This window comes from Eurosta solidaginis, chromosome 2 (assembly GCF_040869045.1).
Source record: "Eurosta solidaginis isolate ZX-2024a chromosome 2, ASM4086904v1, whole genome shotgun sequence".
NCBI classification, from domain to species: domain Eukaryota; kingdom Metazoa; phylum Arthropoda; class Insecta; order Diptera; family Tephritidae; genus Eurosta; species Eurosta solidaginis.
In genome coordinates, this window is record NC_090320.1 from 57,477,306 (window position 1) to 57,499,808 (window position 22,503).

At 36.3% G+C, this 22,503-nt stretch overlaps 1 protein-coding gene across 5 annotated transcripts in view; it reads left to right on the forward strand.

Moving 5' to 3' along the window:
* Ufd4 (ubiquitin fusion-degradation 4-like) overlaps window positions 1–22,503 on the forward strand; it is a 153,421-nt gene that overhangs the window by 106,609 nt on the left and 24,309 nt on the right. For all 5 annotated transcript variants that reach the window (XM_067765475.1, XM_067765474.1, XM_067765476.1 and 2 more), the window contains one exon: window positions 15,554–19,153. In XM_067765475.1, the coding sequence (XP_067621576.1) occupies window positions 15,554–19,153 (3,600 nt within the window). The remainder of the gene's footprint in view (window positions 1–15,553; window positions 19,154–22,503) is intronic.

Consider the following 22,503-nt stretch of genomic DNA (forward strand, 5'->3'; position numbering starts at 1 on the left):
AAGTACAAAAAATCGATACCACCTACATGCGGTAAACTTGTCATACTAAAAATTAAATTACAAACATAATAGGTACGCCGCGGCGATATTGTCTGTATCTTCTTTTTTGTTTATTGTGTTTCCTCTTTTCTGCAAAATTCTTAGGCTTTCTAAGGTGTAACGCGCTTTTTCTCTCCTTTCGGTGTCTATTATTTTTATGTTTTCAAAATCAGCTGTGTGTTTGTTTTCTATTGCATGCTGTGCCAAAGCTGTGCTTTGTTTTTGTTTACGTATATCTGCTTCGTGCTCAGCTACCCGCGTGCCGAGCGCCCGCTTTGTGGTCCCAATGTAGACCTTATTGCAGCTATCTTCTTTATTCCCTTTACAATGAATTTCGTAAACTACATTGCTACGTTGTTGGAGATCTATGGGTGTTTTTGTTTTTGTAAAGCACGTTGCCAAAGTGCAGTTTGACCTGTATGCTAGTGTAGTGTTTGTGTTTGATGTTTTTGTCAAGTCATGTGTGAAATTTCCTGTGAGCCTAGAAATGTAAGTGACACTGAAGTATCGCTATGTCTGGTTATTTGTATCTGAAGACTGTGTTTTTTTTGGGCTATATTTTCTATTTCCATTTGTTTCTGATTTATTAAATTTGATATATGGTCTGGATAATTATTCTTTTTAAGCGTCAATTTAATTTTCCTAATATTTGCGTCATGAAAACTTTGATGGCTGATAGATAATATTTTGTCTATAAAGTTCTTCGCCGTATTTATTTTGTATTTGAAAGGCTGTGAGGATATAAAGTTTATGAGGCGCCCAGAAGAGGTTGGTTTCGAATACCAATCCAATATTAGTTTGTTATTGAGCCTGTGTATCCGTGTGTCTAGATAGGGGATGTTGTTGTTTTCTTCTTTTTCGATAGTAAACTTTAGTCGATTATGATATCTATTTAACACATCTAATATAGTATTTGTGTCTTTTCTTGGGATGATGGTTTCTGTAATTCAATAAAAGTGTGTGAAAGCGCGTCATCCATTATTATATTGGCAATGGTTGGGGAAAGGGGGTTGCCCATAGGCATTCCATATGATTGTGTATATATGTTGTTGTTCTGCACGAAATAATTGTTGTCTTTTAGGCAGAACTCTAAAATATTGTGAAACTTGCTCTTAGGTATATTCGTATATTCCTTTATTTCATCCCATTTTTGCATTATTATTTTGGAGGCCATATTTGTTGGTATATTAGTGAATAACGAGACGACATCAAACGACACTAACAATTCATCATCACCTATAGTTAAATTTTGCAGTCTTTCTTTTAACTCAAACGAGTTTTTAATGTTATATTCGGTGGAAATCAACGACATAAGAATTGTTCCTATGTATTTGGACAAGTGATAACATGGAACATTGATAGACGAGACAATCGGACGTAAGGGACAGTCTGGCTTATGAATTTTTGGCAGTCCATATAAACGAGGTGCTGTAGCTGCTGTGCTAGTTAATTGTTGTTTTTCTTTTAGGCTAATGTGCTGAATGTGAAAGGTGGAATAATCTTTATTCTTATTTTTATTTGCACCCAACACAATAGATCTACGTAGCTTAAAATATACATAAAGTTTTTTTTTAAAATTCATACCTTTTTTTGAGTTAGATGCAAAAATTTGAACAAATTCTGAAAAACGTCTTTCGTAAGCTAGAAAAAGAAGAAAAACTTTCAGCCAATTCTAAAGTGGTCGGGTTCAAAATTGGTCGAAATGGGATGGAATACCCCATATATAAAAATCAAATTCTGTGTGTGTGTTCCCTATGAAAACGTGTTTGCCATACTTCGATCATCACCAAATTTTGGCTCTAGGTTCCTTCCATCAAGACGAAAGTTTTTCATATTTCAGAATTAAGAATTTTTAATTTAAATTTTTTTGTTTTTTTGTTATGCGAACGAACTATCTTAGCTCCTAAAAATGATCATGTTAGCAAAATCAATGATCGTATTCAAAACCAATTTCCTGGTGAAGTGACGAAATATAAATCGATCGACACAGTTACAGATGAAGATAAAATTGTGAATTATCCAAATGAATTTCTATACTCCTTAGAACCAAATGGAGTGCCTGTGCATATTTCAACTTTCAAAATTGGCTCACCAATCATGCTTCTTCGGAATTTATACCCACCAAAATTGTGCAATGCAACCAGACTTTGCGTTTAGAAATTAATGCCGAATGTAATCAAAGCAACAATCATCAGCGGTAAAAGCAAATGTGAAGATGTGCTCATACCACGAATCCCAATGATTCCTACAGATTTGCCATTCAATTTTAAGCGCTTACAGTTTCCTGTACGCCTTGCTTTTGCAATTACAATCAACAAAGCACAAGGAAAATCGCTTACTCTTGCAGGCTTAAATTTAGAGAGTCTGTGCTTTTCCCATGGCCAGCTATATGTTGCTTGCTCTAGAGTTGGAACACCAAAAAATTTGTTTATCTTTGCACCGAACGATTAAACCAAAACTATTGTGTACCCACATGCATTACAATAAGATACATGAATAAAATGTTTTAACAGAAAATTTCACCAAATATGCGTACAAAATTTAATTCAGTTTACAGAACAATAAATTAAATTATCAACAAACAAAAGAGAAAAAATAACGCAACATCCATTCGATCTCGGGCGTTACAACGTACGCCGGGTAAAGCTAGCTTAAAAATAATATTCTAATAAAACGAATTGATAGCTGAAGAAAGATAGGAAAGGCAAGCTCTCAGCTGAGTATATAATGTTCGGTTACACCCGAACTGAGCCTTCCTTACTTGTTTTTATTAATAACAATTAGTTACTTCTGAATGGGTGTTTCGTAACATTTTTAAAAATATATTAGCTTCGGAAGTCAGGCCTTCAAAATGAGTAAGAAATAAAGGCTTACGTAATTTTTATACCTTTCATGAAAATGAAATGGTATATTAATTTCGTCACGAAACCGAAAATTGTAAGTCCTTAAAGGAAAATAGATAGACCCACCATTAAGTATACCGAAATAATCAGGTTGAAGAGCTGAGTTGATTTAGCCATGTCCGTCTGTCCGTCTGTCCGTCTGTCTGTTTGTATGCAAACTAGTCCCTCAATTTTTGAGATATCTTGATAAAATTTGGTGAGCGGGTGTATTTGGGTGTCCGATTAGACATTTGTCGGAACCGACCGGATCGGACCACTATAGCATATATCCTCCATACAACCGATTTTTCAGAAAAAGAGGATTTTTGTAATATCTTACCTAATTTAACAGATTGAAGCTTCAAACTTCACCATATACTTTCGTATATTGCACATATTGTTGCCTGAAAAAATTGATGAGATCGGTCGTATATATAGTATATATCCCCCACAACCGATTGTTCAGATAAGGAACTTTTCGTAATTACTGCCCCATTTTAAGAGCTAGAGGCTTCAAATTTCAACGAATGCTTAGGTATATAGCATATATTGTTGTCTGAAAAAATCATAAAGATCGGTGGTATATATAGTATATATATGGTGGTATATATAGTATATATATATAGTATATATATATAGTATATATATATAGTATATATATATATATATATTTTCGCAAGTTTTAGCCCCATTTTAACAGCTAGAAGCTTCAAACTTCACCGAATACTTACGTATACAGCATATATTGTTGTCTGAAAAAATCATAGAGATCGGCTGTATATATAGTATATATCTCATACAACCGATTGTTCAGATAAGAAACTTTTCGCAATTTCTACCCCATTTTAACAGCTATAAGCTTCAAATTTCACCGATTGTTTACGTATATAGCATATATTGTTGTCTGAAAAAATCATAGAGATCTGTTGTATATATAGTATATATCTCATACAACCGATTGTTCAGATAAGAAACTTTTCGCAATTTCTACCCCATTTTAACAGCTATAAGCTTCAAATTTCACCGATTGCTTACGTATATAGCATATATTGTTGTCTGAAAAAATCATAGAGATCGGTTGTATATATTATATATCTCATACAACCGATTGTTCAGATAAGAAACTTTTCGCAATTTCTACCCCATTTTAACAGCTAGAAGCTTCAAATTTCACCAAATGCTTAAGTATATAGCATATATTGTTGTCTGAAAAATCATAGAGATCGGTTGTATATATAGTATATATCTCATACAACCGATTGTTCAGATAAGAAACTTTGCGCAATTTCTGCCCCGTTTTAACAGCTAGAAGCTTCAAATTTCACAAAATGCTTACGTATATAGCATATATTGTTGTCTGAAAAAATCATAGAGATCGGTGGTATATATTATATACTTCATATAAACTCTCATTTTTGCCCCTTTTTTACGGCTAGAAGCTTCAAAATTCATCAAATTTCATCAAATAGTTACGTTTACGTCATATATTTTTGAAATACGTGATTCGTAGTCATAGTTTTTACATGCAGACCACAAAAAACGTGAAGCTGTGCATCCTCACACAGATTACCTACCTATTTTTTATTTTATATTTATCTTAAAAATCGTTTAGATATGTTCAAATTTCACTAAATGCTTACGTGTATAGCATATATTGTTGTCTGAAAAAATCATAGAGATCGGTGGTATATATATTATATACCCCATATAAACTCAATTTTTGCCCCCTTTTTACGGCTAGAAGCTTCAAAATTCATCAAATTTCATCAAATAGTTACGTTTACGTCATATATTGTTGAAATACATGATTCGCAGTCATAGTTTTTACACCCAGACCACAAAAAACCAGAAACTTTGCATCCTCACACAAAGTACCTACCTGTTTTTATACCTTTCATGAAAATGAAATGGTATATTAATTTCGTCACGAAACCGAAAATTGTAAGTCCTTAAAGGAAAATAGATAGACCCACCATTAAGTATACCGAAATAATCAGGTTGAAGAGCTGAGTTGATTTAGCCATGTCCGTCTGTCCGTCTGTCTGTTTGTATGCAAACTAGTCCCTCAATTTTTGAGATATCTTGATAAAATTTGGTGAGCGGGTGTATTTGGGTGTCCGATTAGACATTTGTCGGAACCGACCGGATCGGACCACTATAGCATATATCCTCCATACAACCGATTTTTCAGAAAAAGAGAATTTTTGTAATATCTTACCCAATTTAACAGATTGAAGTTTCAAACTTCACCATATACTTTCGTATATTGCACATATTGTTGCCTGAAAAAATTTATGAGATGGGTCGTATATATAGTATATATCCCCCACAACCGATTGTTCAGATAAGGAACTTTTTGTAATTACTGCCCTATTTTAAGAGCTAGAGGCTTCAAATTTCAACGAATGCTTACGTATATAGCATATATTGTTGTCTGAAAAAATCATAGAGATCGGTTGTATATATAGTATATATCTCATACAACCGATTGTTCAGATAAGAAACTTTTCGCAATTTCTACCCCATTTTAACAGCTATAAGCTTCAAATTTCACCGATTGCTTACGTATATAGCATATATTGTTGTCCGAAAAAATCATAGAGATCGGTTGTATATATAGTATATATCTCATACAACCGATTGTTCAGATAAGAAACTTTTCGAAATTTCTACCCCATTTTAACAGCTATAAGCTTCAAATTTCACTGATTGCTTACGTATATAGCATATATTGTTGTCTGAAAAAATCATAGAGATCGGTTGTATATATAGTATATATCTCATACAACCGATTGTTCAGATAAGAAACTTTTCGCAATTTCTACCCCATTTTAACAGTTATAAGCTTCAAATTTCACCGATTGCTTACGTATATAGTATGCATTGTTGTGTCAAAAAATCATAGCGATCGGTGATATATATAATATATATATGATGGTATATATAGTATATATATATAGTATATATATTTTTTTTTTACGATTTCGGCCCCATTTTAACAGCTAGAAGCTTCAAATTTCACCAAATTCTTACGTGTATAGCATATATTGATGTCTGAAAAAATCATTGAGATCGGTGGTATATATATTATATACTTCATATAAACTGTCATTTTGACCTCTTTTTTACGGCTAGAAGCTTCAAAATTCATCAAATTTCATCAAATAGTTACGTTTACGTCATATATTTTTGAAATACGTAATTCGTAGTCATAGTTTTTACATGCAGACCACAAAAACCGTGAAGCTTTGCATCCTCACACAGATTACCTACCTATTTTTATACCTTTCATGAAAATGAAATGGTTTATTAATTTCGTCACGAAACCGAAAATTGTAAGTCCTTAAAGGAAAATAGATAGACCCACCATTAAGTATACCGAAATAATCAGGTTGAAGAGCTGAGTTGATTTAGCCATGTCCGTCTGTCCGTCAGTCTGTTTGTATGCAAACTAGTCCCTCAATTTTTGAGATATCTTGATAAAATTTGGTGAGCGGGTGTATTTGGGTGTCCGATTAGACATTTGTCGGAACCGACCGGATCGGACCACTATAGCATATATCCTCCATACAACCGATTTTTCAGAAAAAGAGAATTTTTGTAATATCTTACCCAATTTAACAGATTGAAGTTTCAAACTTCACCATATACTTTCCTATATTGCACATATTGTTGCCTGAAAAAATTTATGAGATGGGTCGTATATATAGTATATATCCCCCACAACCGATTGTTCAGATAAGGAACTTTTTGTAATTACTGCCCTATTTTAAGAGCTAGAGGCTTCAAATTTCAACGAATGCTTAGGTATATAGCATATATTGTTGTCTGAAAAAATCATAGAGATCGGTTGTATATATAGTATATATCTCATACAACCGATTGTTCAGATAAGAAACTTTTCGCAATTTCTACCCCATTTTAACAGCTATAAGCTTCAAATTTCACCGATTGCTTACGTATATAGCATATATTGTTGTCCGAAAAAATCATAGAGATCGGTTGTATATATAGTATATATCTCATACAACCGATTGTTCAGATAAGAAACTTTTCGCAATTTCTACCCCATTTTAACAGCTATAAGCTTCAAATTTCACTGATTGCTTACGTATATAGCATATATTGTTGTCTGAAAAAATCATAGAGGTCGGTTGTATATATAGTATATATCTCATACAACCGATTGTTCAGATAAGAAACTTATCGCAATTTCTACCCCATTTTAACAGTTATAAGCTTCAAATTTCACCGATTGCTTACGTATATAGTATGCATTGTTGTGTCAAAAAATCATAGCGATCGGTGATATATATAATATATATATGATGGTATATATAGTATATATATATAGTATATATATATTTTTTTTACGATTTCGGCCCCATTTTAACAGCTAGAAGCTTCAAATTTCACCAAATTCTTACGTGTATAGCATATATTGATGTCTGAAAAAATCATTGAGATCGGTGGTATATATATTATATACTTCATATAAACTGTCATTTTGACCTCTTTTTTACGGCTAGAAGCTTCAAAATTCATCAAATTTCATCAAATAGTTACGTTTACGTCATATATTTTTGAAATACGTGATTCGTAGTCATAGTTTTTACATGCAGACCACAAAAACCGTGAAGCTTTGCATCCTCACACAGATTACCTACCTATTTTTTATTTTATATTTATCTTAAAAATCGTTTAGATATGTTCAAATTTCACCAAATGCTTACGTGTATAGCATATATTGTTGTCTGAGAAAATCATAGATACCGGTGGTATATATAGTATATATCCCATACAACCGATTGTTCAGATAAGAAACTTTACGCAATTTCCTCCCCATTTTAACAGCTAGAAGCTTCAAATTTCACCAAATTCTTACGTATATAGCATATATTGTTGTCTGAAAAAATCATAGAGATCGGTGGTATATATATTATATACCCCATATAAACTCTAATTTTTACCCCCTTTTTACGGCTAGAAGCTTCAAAATTCATCAAATTTCATCAAATAGTTACGTTTACGTCATATATTGTTGAAATACGTGATTCGTAGTCATAGGTTTTACACGCAGACCACAAAAAACCTGAAACTTTGCATCCTCACACAAAGTACCTACCTGTTTTTTATTTTATATTTATCTTAAAAATCGTTAAGGTATGTAGATCTGTTCACTATATATTTCTTATCTTACACATCCGATTATTCGGAGACTAAGAACGGGATAAGATTATTGTTCAGCCCCATTCATGAAAGGTATGAAGTCTTCGGCACAGCCGAAGACAGTCCCGTTATTACTTGTTTTTTGTACATTTGGACGAATATTTCCAATGTTAGTTACAAAGACAAATCTCACAGGATTATCCTATGACAGGATTATCTGCCCTAAGAACAGTTTGGCACTTGGGAGGCTTAGTGAAGGACAAGTCAAGAAGTGGCTGCCCAAAGTAGAGATATACGCCGCCGCCGCCGCCGATTAGGGTCGTTTTTCGCACACCGCCGCCGAAAGTCAAAAATATCGGCGCGGCGGCGGCAGCGTCCGGCGCGTTACTATATTTTCTACTCGTTTAAGACTGTTTATGCCATTTATTGTTCATGTCGAAAATTGGTCGGATATGGTCGGAAGTGGTAGCAACGGATGCGCATAACTGCCAGTTATAAGAAACTAATTGCGAAATTTAACTCGTTCTAAATGTTCAAAAGTTATTTACAAAAACAGGCGTTTTCGATGTCTGCTTAACACGGACTTTCCATCGCCCAATGCACCAAGTTATTAAAACAAAACACTGAAAGAAAAGTTATATAATAAATTTATATGCTCACTTTGCATATTTTTTTCAAAAAATTAATAATGAACAATGAATTCAAATAAAATGACCCAAGGCGTTTCAAATTGTTTTCAAATTGTCCTCAAGTTGTAAAAAAAACCCAAAATACCCAAAAAAGGTGCCGATTTTTTAAAAAATATTATATTGCGATTGGCTGAAAGAACAATCGAAATCAGTGATGCAAAATCCTTTAGCAGGTTCTAGGGGCATAAACGGTCCATTGAAATGATTCTTACCTCATACTTAAGTTGAGGATATATGTATGTATGAGAAGGGTTTGAAAAATCGCTTGAGCTTACATTCAAACATCTATTGTTTATTTCCGAAATTATACAATAGCGTCTGAAATTTTAATTTTGATTTTCACACTTTATCCTTCAACACCTAAGTCTCCCGGTTTGACATTTCCTAAAGTTGCCGGTCCTATCCAAAACTAGTCCTTTGGAGTGAATTACATTGATTATAGCCTATCAACCAAGTTTAAATATCAACTACACGTTACGGCTCCTTTTACAAATGTGAATAAGTAGGCGCATATATTTACCAGGTGAGGCTTTGTCCTTCGCAAGAACACTCAAAGTGGTGAAGCAAAATCTTTCCGAAGACAGTCGAACTAATGACCGTGTGTGCTACTACCCTAACGTAGTGGACATTCGAACTAGTCTGAAAACTGAAGCTACGCGGTCAATGAGCTGTTATATCATAAGGCCGGAAAATAGCAGTAAACATTTTCAACTTAAAATCGGTCCACTCTCATTCTAAAATATCGTTTTGATTTAAGGAAGACTATTGAAATCAATGTTGTGAACACAAACGTCTGCAAACTTTGGTCTACATTTTAAAAAATTTATCCAGGGTCCTTGTTTTAAATTTTAATCATGCAGATGTGCCGAGGATTATACGATTTTCACCCATTACGCAATGACTTCCACTTAGATTGCTTATGATTTCGAAGGCGGCATCCTTGGCCGAATAGTCACTCCCTAACGTTTCATGGCGTTTCTCTGGTGTAGCTCGGCAGCATAGCGCGACAAAAGCATCCGTTGGAAAGTCTTCGGGGCTACCCCTAGAGCTTCTAGGAAAGTGAAGTCGACGAAGGTATGAGTTCGACGTCGCAGTCCTATAGCTTCTGTACTGGCATATGGTGTGAGGGTCAGGAGGCGTGGTAGCGACTGGTTGTAGGGATTGCTACTGTTCGCACATCGGGAATTGTAGCTCTTAAAAACAGCCGAATCATGATATCTTCAACGACTGCCAAATTACAGCTTGCAGAAATTTTAAACTACCTTCTTTTAAAAGTGGGCGGTGCCACGCCCATTGTCCAAAGCTTTACCAATTTTCTATTCTGCGTCATAAGTTCAACTCACCTACCAAGTTTCATCGCTTTATCCGTCTTTGGTAATGAATTATCGCACTTTTTGGTTTTTCGAAATTTTCGATATCGAAAAAGTCGGCATGGTTATAGTCCGATATCGTTCATTTTAAATAGCGATCTGAGATGAGTGCTCAGGAACCTACATACCAAATTTCATCAAGATACCTCAAAATTTATTCAAGTTATCGTGTTAACGGACGGACGGACGGACATGGCTCAATCAAATTTTTTTTCGATCCTGATGAGTTTGATATATGGAAGTCTATATCTATCTCGATTCCTTTATACCTGTACAACCAACCGTTATCCAATCAAAGTTAATATACTCTGTGAGCTCTGCTCAACTGAGTATAAAAATTTGTGTGTTATGGGCTGGGTGGGCGTGAGCTTAGCACCTGCTAAGCGATCATATATGTATACAATGAGCGAGAGCACAATGACAACTTCGTCAAAATCAACGACAGCTTGTTTAGTTTGATTTCGATTGTCGAATATTAAGGAAGTGTCGCACGCGCGCTTAAAACAGAGTACCAAAGGGTGCGTGTGACACGCATTCACTGTACAATCCAGGCATGATTAACCAACGAAACGATATCATTTCGTTACGATAATCAACGTTAATAAACGAAACGAAGTCATTTCGTTTCGTTTATTAACGTTAAGAACGCCAAATTAACGTTAATTTGACGATCTTAACGTTAATAAACGAAACGAAATGACTATCGTTTCGTTTATTAACGTTGATTATCGTAACGAAATGATATCGTTTCGTTGGTTAAGCATGCCTGGTACAATCATTGAAATCATACTAAATCGCTACGCGTTCGTGTATACTGACACATTCTCAATTTGGTAACCGTGTATATGTGGTGGTGCGCACCGCTGGTTATGGGCGACGAAACGTCTTTTAAAATGGACCTAAGGAAGTTGCCGGCTACCCAATTCTATTGCTTGCAGTCTGGAGAGAACATTACTATTGGGAAAAAAACACCTTGATAGAAAAGTTTGGCAGAAATGTCTGATTTGGAAAGCTATTTGTGAGCTATTTTAAGCCCACAAATTCACGAGAAAGAGCGTCTTCAAAAACGTCTTCTGCCATTCTTACGTCACCATAATGGCTAATCTATATTTTGGATGGACTTGACTCCAGAACATTACGATCGTGTTACCCAAAAGAGGTTCGGAGATAACAATGTACTTTATGTTAGGAAAAACTTGAATACTGAATACACAATACACACAACGTGCCTTAGTTGAGGCCAATTATCAAAGCATTCCTTATAGTAAAGGCAACCTTTCTGCCGAATTTTGTTACGATAGGTTTAACGTTTTTTGATTTATGATTAATAATATTTGTAAAATTGATTTTATCACAAGTGGGCGGTGCCACGCCCATTTAAAATTGTTTTTTTTTTAATTTTTATCAAGATTCCCAATATCAGTTCACATGTCAAATTTCAACATTATAGGTGTATTATTTACTAAATAATCAGGTTTTTTGCGTTTTCGAAAATTTGATATATATATACAAAGTGGGCGTGGTTATCATCCGATTTCGCTCATTTTCAATACCAATCTATTCTGAGGTTTGGTGAAGATAACTCAATATTTACTCAAGTTATCGTGTTAACGGACGGACGGACATGGTTCAATAAATTTTTTTTTTCGATACTGATGATTTTGATATATGGAAGTCTATATCTATCTCGATTGCTTTATACCGTTACAACCAACCGTTATCCAATCAAAGTTAATATACTCTGTGCGCATACCACACTGAGTATAAAAAGAATATGGCGAGCAGTGTCGCTGAAAGTGGATAAAACCGTTGTACAAAACTTGATGTCGGGTCTCTACGTAAACGTTCGGTCATACAGACAGAAACGAATAAAATGATAACATTTTCTTACCTGTATATCAATGACAAATATATATTTCCATGCTAATAAAAACAAGGTACAAATAAGTAACTGTTAGTAATTTATGAGCATTTTTCAATTTACAGAACTTTGTGTACCAGTCCTTAGTAGCTATTACTTTTAAGTAAAATAAAAATATAATATTGAAATCCTTTGGTGACCTTTTTCTTTTAATAAGGTATTTTTTTAACCGGCTTTGGGTCCAATTTTTTTGTATTAAAACACCAAAAATTGTTTCTCCTTCAGTTTACCAATATATTTCGGTAACCGTCTTCAGGGCTTTGAAATTATTTTACACGTCTTCGCTGTTTAACGTGGTGTTAGTCACTGACTAAGAAAAACAATTTTTGGTGTTTTAATACTAAAAAATTTAACCTAAAGCCGGTTAAACAAATACCCTAAAAATATGATATATAATCTATATATAAATAGACGTGAAATGTACACAAATATATATTTATATATTGTAACGGATTTTGGGAAAATTCCTGATAATTATACATCTTCTGCTAACGTTCGAATCGCTGAACTGTCGGTCAAATAACTCCAATATTCAGTATTCCAAAATGGTCTTTATTAGACTACTTTGGTAGTAGTACTACGCAATTATAATTATACTGCACTAATAGCATTTTTAAATCAAACTGATTGATCATCGCTTGCACCACGCTGCTTTTGTACTCTCAGTTAGCCTCCTTCACCTATTTCTCCTAATGTCTAGACTTTTCACGAACATGCGTTCTCGAGCAGTTATATCTCATACTTGGCTATTTAGCTATGTACATGTATATTTATAGTTTATGTTTTTCTACTAGCTATATGCGTGTGTATGTGTAACAGCTGATGTTGGTGTAGCGATAATGTTGCTCTTAGCTGATGATAACGTGATTTGTGATTGTTTCTTTTCCTTCTTCGCTCTTATCTGCTGACTACATATGTGTATGTGAAATAATCTCCTCGCTTTAAGCTGCTGGTTATGTGTGTGACATATACTTCGTTGCCTTCTATGTATGTGTGAAAATGGATTATTGTCGTTGTGTTTATTTACTAACAGCATAGTGATGTTATTCAATACAATATGTATAGTAGGTCTTAATAAAATAAAGCAAAAAAAAAAAAAACTTTTTTCAATTTTATAAAATAAAATGAATAAAATAAATAAAATAAAGAAAGAGAAGGACATGAAAGGAGGGGAAAAGGAAAAGAAGTGAAAAAAAGGAAGGGACAAGACAGGGTAAGGCAAGGAAATGGATTAAAGGGAAAGGAAATGAATGGAAAGGAAAGAAGATAAAAGGAAAGGAAATAAAAGGTATAGTGCCCTCTGTAGTGGTTGAGTTTCAACCACCAGCTAACTCTAGTAATAAAATAAGTCAAATAGTTTCTGAAACTATATTTGTACCAAAAATGTTTCTAGTAGTAAATACAATACGAGCCGAACCCGTGCGCAACTTGCGCAACCAATATAAAAGTCTGTTATCAAATGTCAACAGAAATCAGCTGTTCTATCAATCAATTAAAACTTCTTGCACTGCCATCTGGCGTATAGTAGCAACTGTCGGTAATGCAGTGCAAATATTCACAATAGTGTCATAGTATAAATAGATTTCTTTGTGTTTATTTTTAACAAATTATTTTAATAAAATATAGCTAATAAAAAGCACTACGACCAAAATTGCCCAAAGCTCGCTAATAGCCCGAATCTCCATCTTTATAACCAAAACTTTATTTATAGATTTGGACTCCAAATAAGGAACCCGTACATAAAAACAGCAATTAGAAATATTATATATGATAGTACTCCTGCGAGTAAAAAATCGCAACAGTATTAATTAATTTAAAAAAATTTTATTCATTGTATATTAAAAACTATGTGAAAACATTTTAGAATTAGAGAAGTGTTTGAGAAGCTATGTAAATTTTCAGGATAATATCAAAATTTTTGAGTATGCAATTCATTTTGGTATGACAATGAAAAAAACCCTTAGAAAAAAAAACTTTTTGAAAACCAGTGCGTATTAAGAAAAGCCACATGAGGCAGCCACATGGCTAAAACTCCTTGCGTTATTTAAGACTATCATGTGAACTGGTACGAGTATGTCGAGGACAGATATTTAAAGCTGTCACTACGCGTATGCCTCTCTCTTACCCGTGGGTAAAAGTGCTTCACTGAATGCTGACAATGTTTGTCAACTGGAAGTATGTTTATGTTCTAAGCCCACAATCCATGGTCAGTTTTATTGGTGAAGAGCAATCGGGCATGCTAGAGGACCCGACTAGCTAGAGCGGGCCCACATGCATGGTTGCTTGCCGAGGGCTACTTGCAATGCAGCGCAACGCGGAGCCGACAGCGTAGTACTGGCAAAAATTACTTCTCCTCTTGTCACGCGCCGGCACTGATAATAAGAATCGAAACAACTTTTTAATTAATCTCACGAAATACTTACTAGATCTACTAATGAGGGTATTATGGGCGTACTGTCTGATGAGATTATATGGAGAACACGCCGAAATTACAGCAATTTATTTCTGTTGGAGCTGTAGGCGTGAGAGAGAATTACTTTCGGCATGCACTCCTTTGGCCAAGATACGCACTGATATCGTGCACATTCTGCGCTACGTTCAACTTCTTTCATATCTGAAGGAAGTATGCCTTAAGCTTATAGCAGTGCTACTACGATGGCCCTGCCGGCTTGTATCCCTTGCTGCTATGCTAAACCTAACACCCAATTGATATTTTCTCAAATCAAATTTTCATTTCCTGAAATCATATTAACTTTTTGCAAAATCCATTCTGATCTAAATGATGATTTCTTGTTGAATAATCTTAAACTTAATGTGAAATTCAATTGACCAATCTAAGGACAAATGAACAATGTAAATTCTAAATGACTGAAGTCCAATTGAAGTTTTTTAAGTTCCAGCTGACTTCAATAATCCAAATGACTAATCTTAAGTGCGATTGACTTTTACTAAAATCCAAGTTAGTTACAAATCCAAAAAGTCACTTCTAAAAACTGACTGATCTAAATTGCTTAGCTAAAGACACAGTTGCTTATATAAATCCAATTGACTAATCTAACATTAAAATTACTTATCTAAAGTTCAATCGACGTTCTTTAAAATCCAACTGACAATTTCTAAATTTCAACTCAAAATGGCGTAAAAATACTTATTTGAGATTAGTCAATATCTTCAAGCTGCAATCACTTTAGTTCGGCAATCAGTAAAATGCAGTCAGGAGACCAGTAGAAAGTAAGAAAATTAATAGTTATGCATTCTTGAAATTTGTCAATAATGTACATATATTCTTTCAGTCTTACTTATGAATCATTATTCAAAAAAAAAAATCCAAAAATGCAATCACATATTACTGAAATCAAATGAAGTATTAGTCGAAATAGAATGTATTCTTTAACCACTCTGACACATAGTAGCAAAAAATATGCCTATAATTTGCTGTTTTAGGTTATACTAACATTTATTTCACATATTTTACCATTACAGAAAATCGTGGTGAGTTTCTCGAGAAATTGTTGCGCGCACGTTCAGCTGTACGTCCAGGCGCACCATCACAACCCATTTTGCCTACCGTCAGCGTTTTGCGTTTAGTCGTTGGCAATTGGGTGCTACAATCACAGAAACCCAATCAATTACAAATACACAATACCGAAGGACATCAAGTCACAATATTACAAGATGATTTACCCGGTTTCATATTCGAAAGTAATCGTGGCACCAAACACACATTCACAGCTGAACATACACTTGGACCAGATTTTGCAACGGGTTGGTCAACGGGCAAGAATAAAAAGAAAATAAAAACAAAAACTGAAGTGCAAAAAACACAAGTCAAGAGTTTAGCACGTGATATTTATAATAAATATTTCAAAGCAGCACAAGCTGTGCCACGCGGTGCTGTAGCTAAACTTACCTCGATTGTAAAACAAATCGAAGTCGCCTTAGAGGAGCAGCGTTTGTCGCCACACTCGAATTGGCAAGAAAAATTACGCACACCACTTACTGAGTTGGCACAGCTGCTGCACGAGGATGGCGTGGTTAGTGCCTATGAAATGCATTCATCAGGTTTAGTGCAAGCCTTAGTTGCTGTACTCTCAAAGAACTATTGGGATAATGGTTTGTCACGCAGCAAAGTTAATAAAATGTTAAAACAACGTATTAATATATTCAAACAATGCATCTTTGATGCAAAATTACCAATTGGTGTTGATACACGCAATAACACCACAGCTAGTATACTTGTGCAAAAATTAGTTGCCGTGTTGGAGAGTACCGAAAAGTTACCCATTTATATGTATGATGCTCCCGGTGCTAGTTATGGATTACAAATTTTGACAAAACGTTTACGTTTTCGTTTGGAACGTGCCGCATGTGAGACGACACTTTTTGATCGTACTGGACGTACATTGAAAATGGAGCCGTTGGCAACAGTGGGTCAATTGGCCAAATATTTGCTAAAAATGGTAGCAAAGCAATGGTATGATATGGATCGTGCCACTTATCATTATTTGAAAAAGTTGCGTGAACATCGTCAGGGTATGGTTTTTAAACATCACTATGATTTTGATGAAGAAGGACTAATTTTTTACATTGGGTCGAATGGTGGCACCTGTGAATGGGTTAATCCAGCACAATATGGCTTAGTGCAAGTAACCAGCTCGGAGGGTAAAACTTTGCCATATGGCAAATTAGAGGACATACTCTCACGCGACATTGTATCGGTGAATTGTCACACTAAAGATAATAAGAAAGCTTGGTTCGCCATCGATCTCGGTGTCTATATAATACCCAATGCATACACTTTACGTCATGCTCGTGGCTATGGACGTTCAGCATTGCGTAATTGGATGTTACAAGGCTCAAAGGATGGTGTCACTTGGACTACGCTCGTTACTCATAGTGACGATAAGAGTTTAATGGAGCCTGGTAGTACAGCAACTTGGCCAATAATGTGTGCACCCGATGAAATGCAAGGCTTTCGTCATATACGTATACAACAGAATGGCCGTAATGCATCGGGACAAACACATTATTTGAGTTTAAGTGGCTTTGAAATGTATGGACGTGTGGTTAGCATATGCGATGATATTGGCAAGGGCGCAAAGGAATTGGAAGCTAAAATACGTAAAGAACGTCGGCAAATACGCGCTCAACTCAAACACATAACAACTGGTGCACGTGTGGTGCGTGGTGTTGATTGGCGTTGGGATGATCAGGATGGTTGTTGTGAGGGTACTGTTACTGGTGAAATACATAATGGTTGGATCGATGTGAAATGGGATCATGGTGGACGTAATTCATATCGTATGGGCGCTGAGGGAAAATATGATTTGAAATTGGCTAATTGCGATAATTTATCAATGTTTGAGGGTGGCACTTCAATTGCACCCACAAGCGCTTTAACACCCGCAGGTACAGGTGGTAAGAAATACGAAAAAAGTGGCGTACTCACATCACGTAAGTCAAGCTCTACACCATCATTGCCGGAAGCTACTGAAATAAATCGAAATACGGAAGTGCCTTCAGATCAGGCAGCATCCGCCGATAATTTAGCTTGGAAGCAAGCTGTTGAAGCAATAACCGAAAGTGTTTTTAGCTCTGCCAAAACACAAATGCTCAATTCAACTGCGGGCGTAAGTATTGAAGATACTGAAAGTAGTGGTTTGGGTAGCTCAGCAGGCGGCTGTACTACAGTTGGCAGTGGCGCCAATTTATTGCGTGAACGTGAAAATATAGCCGATCTATCCGCCATTAACAATTCAATGCAAGCCATCAATGCTAATGTTGTCTCTGATTTGGCTACTATTACCGAAAATTTGGTATTAACTGAGGCGAGCTTGGCACCCAATGTGTGCGGTGGCATAGTTGGTGCAACAACTTGTTATGCTGGTAGCAATAGTCGTAATACACTGGCAGCTATATTTGGTAATGCCGGTGTAGTTGGTAGTCAAACTGGTGCCGTCTCAAGCACAATTGCCGCACCACCACCAACCTCAAATACTGCAGCCGCCACTGCATCGTTATTACGCAGCGTGTCGTTGCAGCAAACTGATGAACCAAAATCTACAAATATTGAAGCTAATAATAAAATGAATGCAAATAATTCGGCAGCAAGTGCTGCTAGTGGTAGTATGGGCAAAGGATTATTGGTTAATTTACGCGCAAACTCAACAGCTGGGCAACGTGTATCACAATTGTCCTCTGAGGCCTTGGAGATGATTGATAAAATGCGCGATGGTGTTGATATGATACGCAATAATACGAATAATATACTTTCATCAGATATACTTTCACTATCAGCAGCAAATTTGATGACATCAGCTGTGAAGTTTTCAAATGTCAGCGGCAAACAAGATGCAGGTGGTAGTGAACAATTCAATACAATGTCCACTGATACTTCGAGCACTTCTATACTTGCTGATTGTAGCGCAACACCGCCCGAAAAATCAACTGGCCTACGCACACCCACACTAAAAGTCGAATCAGAAAAGCGTAGTAACATTGAAGTGGCTGAATATAAAAATCTTGGCGGTATACAAAGTGTTACCCTGACAACAGCCAATAGATCAGGTATTGTCAGCGAACAACAACAAGCACAAGCACAGCAACAATCAACAACACCACCACCACCTGTAGAAGTACTAGAACATCAAAACTCAAGTGCTTTGCAAACTGGCAACGATAGTAGTAACAATCCAGAACAATTGGGTGGTTCAGCTGATAGCGTTAATGTTTCTGTATCGACGAATCAAATGAGTGTTAGCGTACCTAATCTTACGACCACTTCAGCTTCGGATACCACATCACAATCTGAAGTAACCAGCCATACTGGTTTGTTGGAAACTTTTGCCGCTATAGCACGTCGTCGCACATCACAAGGAACAACAAATTTACAAAATAACCAAATGATTAGTTCGAATTCGAATTCGTCTGAGCGCAATAATCAAAGTGTTGGCACAAGCTCATTCTTTCCACGTGGCCCGAATTCGGTAACGAGTCTTGTAAAGTTGGCGCTATCAAGTAATTTTCATTCGGGTCTTTTGAGCACCGCACAAAGCTATCCAAGTTTGTCATCGAATAATGCAGGTATGTAGCTTTTATTTAGATTTTATGGTTTTAGTTTTATAGATACGGTTTAGACTTTTGTATCTGATAGATTCAGTTCGCTTAGCAGACAACGCATATCACATTTGAACGATAGCCATTTATAGTGTCGTGTTTAGCCGAACCAGATCTTAGTTAAGTTGAATCAGTTTTCTGTGTTATATAGCGCATAATGTCATCAGTTTCAGCAGAGTCTATTACTGCTAAGCTGTCGTTTTAAGCACTTGTTAAGACATTTCCTAGGTGTCTTATCCAGAGCAAGACATTTGCAAATGATGTTTTCAACATTTTCCATTGATTAATGTTGTTTTGCTGTTTTTTCGACTTCCCTTGTCAAATTTACATTGTGTCATCTCCGTGCCGTTATTACTTTTCATCATCTTCACAGCTGCGACAGAATTCATTTTTTTTAACTCAAAGGCGTTTGCCAAGTACTGATGGTAGAATCTCTCGTTAATATTCGAATGTGGGGACCTAGGGAGAGACGATTAATATTAATTAATATTAGATTTATCAGTTTAAAAATAACATTAACACTGTCTGGACGTAGCAAGAGGCAAATCATCACTGAATCCTTCAGATGAAGCCTTCCTGTTGTTGTTGTTGTAGCGATAAGGTTACTCCCCGAAAGCTTTGGGGAGTGTTATCGATGTGATGGTCCTTTGCGGGATACAGATCCGGTACGCTTCGGTAACACAGCACCATTAAGGTGCTAGCCCGACCATCTCGGGAACGTTTTATATGGCCACATTAAACCTTCAGGACATGCCTCCCTCCCCACCCCCAAGTTCCATGAATCCTTCCTCTAACGGTTTTTTTGAGTGGAGATCCCAATACTGCTGCCATTCTGGTGTCAATAGCAATGCTTCCATGTATTAGCATACCGTTCCTAGCTCACAAAGTTGTTAGGGTTTCATTTGCTGCGGTAAGTTCATTACGTATCAATAAAATAGTTGAAAATGTGGGGGTTCTGATGCCTACTTAGTGCAGATTTAAAAAACGTAAGCAATTTTTTTCATCACCCAGCAAAACGAAATTCGTTTTTCTTTTTAACTTGTCTATTATATTGAAACCAACCAACTGCCCAGGCGCTTGTTGTTGTTGTAGCTGTGCTTCGTCCCATCTAATAGGCGAGACCGATCATAAATTGTCATAAATATCCTCTAACGGGAGTCCAAGGAAACATGCTGTTTCAACAGGGGTGGACCATAATGTCAGGGGTATTAGAGGCGTTGGTTCCACATTACAATTAAAGAGATGGTTGGTGTCATGTGGGGACACATTGCAAACAGGACATACATACATACATATAACAAAAACGTTTTATTCAGCATTTCATCTCGCTCCCTAATGGGGAGTAGTCTCGCTTCACTGTGTAGGTGGTGTTATGGGTACATAAGCAGTGTTTTGGCAGGTCTGTATTTTCTTCCAATGAGTATCCTTTAGGCTTGGCGACCATATCGGGGACGCGTAGCGTGCAAGCGGCCGGCCAATTGCATTGTAAGTGGCAATGAGGGTGCTGCCGGCAAGAGTTTTGAGGATTTTACTACCGCCCTGGATATTAGGTATAATTGCGGATTCATGCTCGCCAAAATGTAGATCCTGATCGAACGTCACTCCCAGTAGCGTCACTCCCGCCATCGACGTGGATGTCCAGTATAGTCGACATTTGCCATGTCCATGTTGGTAAGGTCGCCGGTGATTTGTCGGAGACAATATAAGGTTTTGCGAGGCAAAAAGACTGAAGCGATAAGGGTAATAGCTGTTTATTTAATTACATAGCTCATCAATCGGTGGGCCGGAACCTGCGGCTATTATCGTGCAGTCATCGGCGTATAATACAATGATGACTCCTTCTGGTGGCGAAATGAGCTTTTATATGTAGAAGTTAAATAAAAACGGGTATAATTCTTCTTGTTTAATTCTTCTGGGCTTAGATGCTCATGCGCTTCGATGAGGGACTGCGTAACCCCATTTAATTTGTTGTGTCCCCGTCGAATTACGGCGTACACAGACGACGTGCAGTTGTCAGAAGGAAAGTGCCTTCCAACAGTTAGTCCTTTGTTGGATGGGCGCTTTGGGTTATAAATGCCAGTGCATCTTATGTCAGGTTGACCACAACGCGGCGAATATGGATGTGGTCTCGTTTACTAAGAGGTAGAAAGTCCATAACTAATAGGCCTAAGCTTGAAGGGGTGACAGGAGAAACCTTGTAAAAAATATCTAGGAATCATTCTTAACAGGAAGCTGTTGTAGAAGCTCATCGTAGAGTATAGAGCGAGTACGACCTCGACGGCACTTTTTGCTTGCAAAAGAATTCTGGCATGCACGTGGGTCTATCGCCTTCTCCCACTCAATGGGTATTTCCAGCGATTATAAAGCTTATTGTAAACTACGATTCCTTGTTTGGCTATACAGGCACCTGAAAACAACCCCATATGACCATACGGCCATAGTAGTATAGCACCATAAAATGTAAAACGAACATACTACCTATTTCCCTACCTGCTATTCGATGTAATGGAAGATTTCATAAAAAGATTCTTCTGTGGCAAAACGGAAAGGACTATACATCTTCCGGAGGCCTGTACTGTTTATTTAGAAGGAGCAACGTGACGGTAGTTAAGGAGGTGTTTTTATTGTGAAAGTCTAAGCCTTAATACATTTAAAAGTGGTGAGCCGCTTTTACGTAACCAGTCCTCAACATGCCCCTATAAATGTGTCTTACAGATTCGATTGTATAGTTATTCTCATTAGTAGTTGTTTAACGACTTCCACAATTTCGAGATCTAGCGCCCATATGAAGATACCTAATTTGGTTTGCGAGTACACTGAAAGAAATGGTGCTAGTAAAATAAATAAATCGGTTCTGTTGTTCTTGACTTAACGGAGATTCGGTGAATTGATCGAATTATGGTTAATTCGACCGAGTTCTTTGTCAAGCAAACAAATTAGTTTAGTCATTTCAACAGAAGAGAAATTGTCGCTCTTAAGTTAACAAAATTCTGTAAAATTGACAGATTCCTTATCAATCTAACTGATTTTTCTGTTAACACAACTGATCTCACTGGTTATTTCAACAGCGATCAACAGTTACTGCGCTCTCTACTTTGTACTTATGACGATGGTGCCACTTGTTAAAAAAAACACCAAAATAAAACCACCAAATCTAAAAAACACACAAAATGGGAAAACAACAAAAAACTTGTTTTTCAGTTATCAATACAAAACGAAAAACCCTTTTATGAGATACCGGGACACCTGTTTATCGGGTACAATTTTCTCTTCCAAGCGAAATGTAAATTTGCGCCCTCTTGTTGCAAAAGTTTTGT